This window comes from Coenobita brevimanus, chromosome 92 (assembly GCF_032717465.1).
Source record: "Coenobita brevimanus isolate Jiangsu-jjx chromosome 92, ASM3271746v2, whole genome shotgun sequence".
NCBI classification, from domain to species: Eukaryota; Metazoa; Arthropoda; class Malacostraca; order Decapoda; family Coenobitidae; genus Coenobita; species Coenobita brevimanus.
This window is the reverse complement of record NC_137045.1, coordinates 16,016,695-16,019,194: the sequence shown is the minus strand read 5'-3', so window position 1 is coordinate 16,019,194 and position 2,500 is coordinate 16,016,695. Positions and strand designations below refer to the sequence as shown.

General features: G+C 46.4%; 1 protein-coding gene across 1 annotated transcript in view; it reads right to left on the bottom strand.

Annotated features, from left to right (window-relative positions):
- Positions 1-2,500, bottom strand: part of LOC145412102 (neuroligin-4, X-linked-like) — a 204,794-nt gene that overhangs the window by 12,848 nt on the left and 189,446 nt on the right. Inside the window, exons 8-9 of the mRNA XM_080282019.1 lie at positions 1,956-2,033; positions 1,395-1,541 (exon numbers count right to left, since the gene is read on the bottom strand). Of these exons, the coding sequence (XP_080138145.1) occupies positions 1,395-1,541; positions 1,956-2,033 (225 nt within the window). The remainder of the gene's footprint in view (positions 1-1,394; positions 1,542-1,955; positions 2,034-2,500) is intronic.

Below are 2,500 nucleotides of genomic sequence, written 5' to 3'. Positions count from 1 at the left end.
TCTCTTCTTCCTCCTCTCCGCTTTCTCTTTCATCTCGTCTTCCTTCTCTCCACTTCCTCTTTCATTCTCGACTGCCTTTTCTACTCCCTTTTTCTTTCATTTTCTTCTTCCTGATCTTCATTCGCTCCACGTCCTCCCACTTCCTCTCTCATTCTCTTCCATCTGTCTTTCCTTCACTTCACGTCCTCCATTTTTCTTTGTCAGTGTCTTCCGCCTCCTCTCCTTCCTTCTCTCCACGTCCTTCCTTTTTCTCTCTCATTCTCTTTTTCGAACTCTCCTTTTTTTCTCTGCATGACCTCCATCTTTCTTTGCCATTTTCTCTTTCCTCCTCTCCTTTCTCCTCTCCACATCCTCCTTCTTTCTTTCTCATTCTGTTTTTCCTACTCTCCTGTCTCTCCACGTCTTCCCTCTTTGTCTCTCAGTTTCTTCTTTTTCCCCTCCATCTGCTTCCTCCTCGCTCCAATTCACCCCAAATCTACAAAACTAAATACAGCTCAGAAGTCACTGCCTCGTCTCCCCTCCTCCCCAATATTACCCTGACTTCCCAGCTCTCACGATTAATGTATATAAACTCGCCGGGTGAGGAGCTAATGGCCCGGCTGTAATTAATCCACGGTGGTTGGCTGAGGGACAAGACCTATTAATGACATAGACCAGGTGATTAGGACGGGCAGGGGTGGCGGGCAAATTGGGGTCGGGTTTTGCATGAAGGTGAGGCTGGTGCAGTGGTGTGTGGAACGTTTCAATAGAGGGTAATGAAGAGAGAAAGTTTAGTGGCCCCTACACTGGCCTGGACATTGCCTGGTGAGGAGGGAGGGCTGTCGCTGGTGAAGGGGTCTTTAGCTAGGCTGTGGTAATCCTGTATATCTATATCTATATGTCTGTCTACTTATCAGTCTATCTGTCTATCTATCTATCTATCTATCTATCTACTTATCAGTGTATCTATCTGTCTGTCTATATAAGAGGGTTGATGACCAGCCCAGGGTGACACAGTAGCTTGAGAATACAGTGTTTGTTATGAGTTTTACGCATGTTTTTGGTCTAGGATTTTAACTCTTGGCTGTGTTTGGTAATGGGACATACACACTGCTAACAGAGGAGGTTGGGGTGAGGGAGATAATTCTGGCTACCATTCTCTCCCCGATGAGGTCAGGCCGTACAGTTGACCCTACATCAGCCATTGTAGTTACAGTTACATGCCAGCTAAGTCAACGATACACACACCTGCGTTATTAATAATGAGCAAAGCAAGGTGTTCGAGGTCATCGTTAGAAACAACTCCGTGGAAACTAAATCTGCATGTATGTGTATCAGGGTTCAAGCATATTTTACTTTTTTGTTCATCTTTAAAATGTGTTAATATGAGAAGATAAGTATTGCGTGTGTCGTACCCTCTCTGGATGCTGCGCCGGGTTGCCCCAGTCGGTGTACTCCTTGGTGATGGCCAGGTAGATCTCCTGCAGGTGGTGGTGGTACACATTACGCACGTACGTCCTTAGTAGGCGGTTCCGGGCCTGGGCGTCCAACCCTTTGTGGATCTGGAGGAGGTGGAAAACATACATGAAGAATTTAATGGCCCTGTTATGGACTCCGCGATGTTGTCTTTTAAATCACATTCTTGCTTTCTGTAGATGATTTTATTAAACTTCCAGATCATCTTGGTTGTGTAAAATTATCTGACGGTGCTAGATTACAGTGACAAAGATCTTCATCGTATTAAAAGAGCGAATAAGTTTTTTCAGTACAAATTCAGGTTACTCTAGTTTCGTTGTGACATTCTTAATAGCTGTGTAAGTGAAGATGCGGAAATAAACAGGGCATCTTAAGTAAAAATCAATCTCAGTAAGGCTTGATTTGAAGTGTCTGGTAACCATTTAAGTGAGGGTAATGATATACACAAATAGTCTTAATATACAGGTTAGATTTAAGAAGGTCTGTGAATATAGCCTTACCTGTTCGTCGCTAAGTTCAGGAAACCCGTCCCCTTCCGTCACTCCAAACATGACACTCAGACCCCGACCCTCCAGCACCTGCGAGTGGGCGAAGAGGAGTGGGTGAGTGGGTGGGTGGGTAGATGATTGAGTGAGTGGGTGGTTGGGTAGATGATTGAGTGAGTGGGTGGGTGGGTAGGTGGGTGTGGGCATAGTGGGTGAGGGAGTGGACAGTGAGGAGTGGGTGAAGGGTGGGGGAGTGAGTGAATGGGTCAGTAGGTGAGTGATTGAGTGGGTGGTAGTGAGTAGAGAGAAGTGAGTGGGTGAGTGTTTCAATGCATTGGCAGAGAGTAGTGGGTGAGTGAGTGGTGAGGAGTGATTAGCAGGGAAGGGGGATTGACAGGGGAGAAGTGGTAGAGTCAGGAGTGACTGACAGGGTGAGGGGTGAATGGGAGGGGTGGGGAGCAGAGGAGGGGGTGGGGAGTAAGGGATGATAGGTTGCGGGTTGATTAATTAAGAAAGATAGTAACCAAACAGGAGGAATGGAGAGAAGGGAGGAAGAAGAT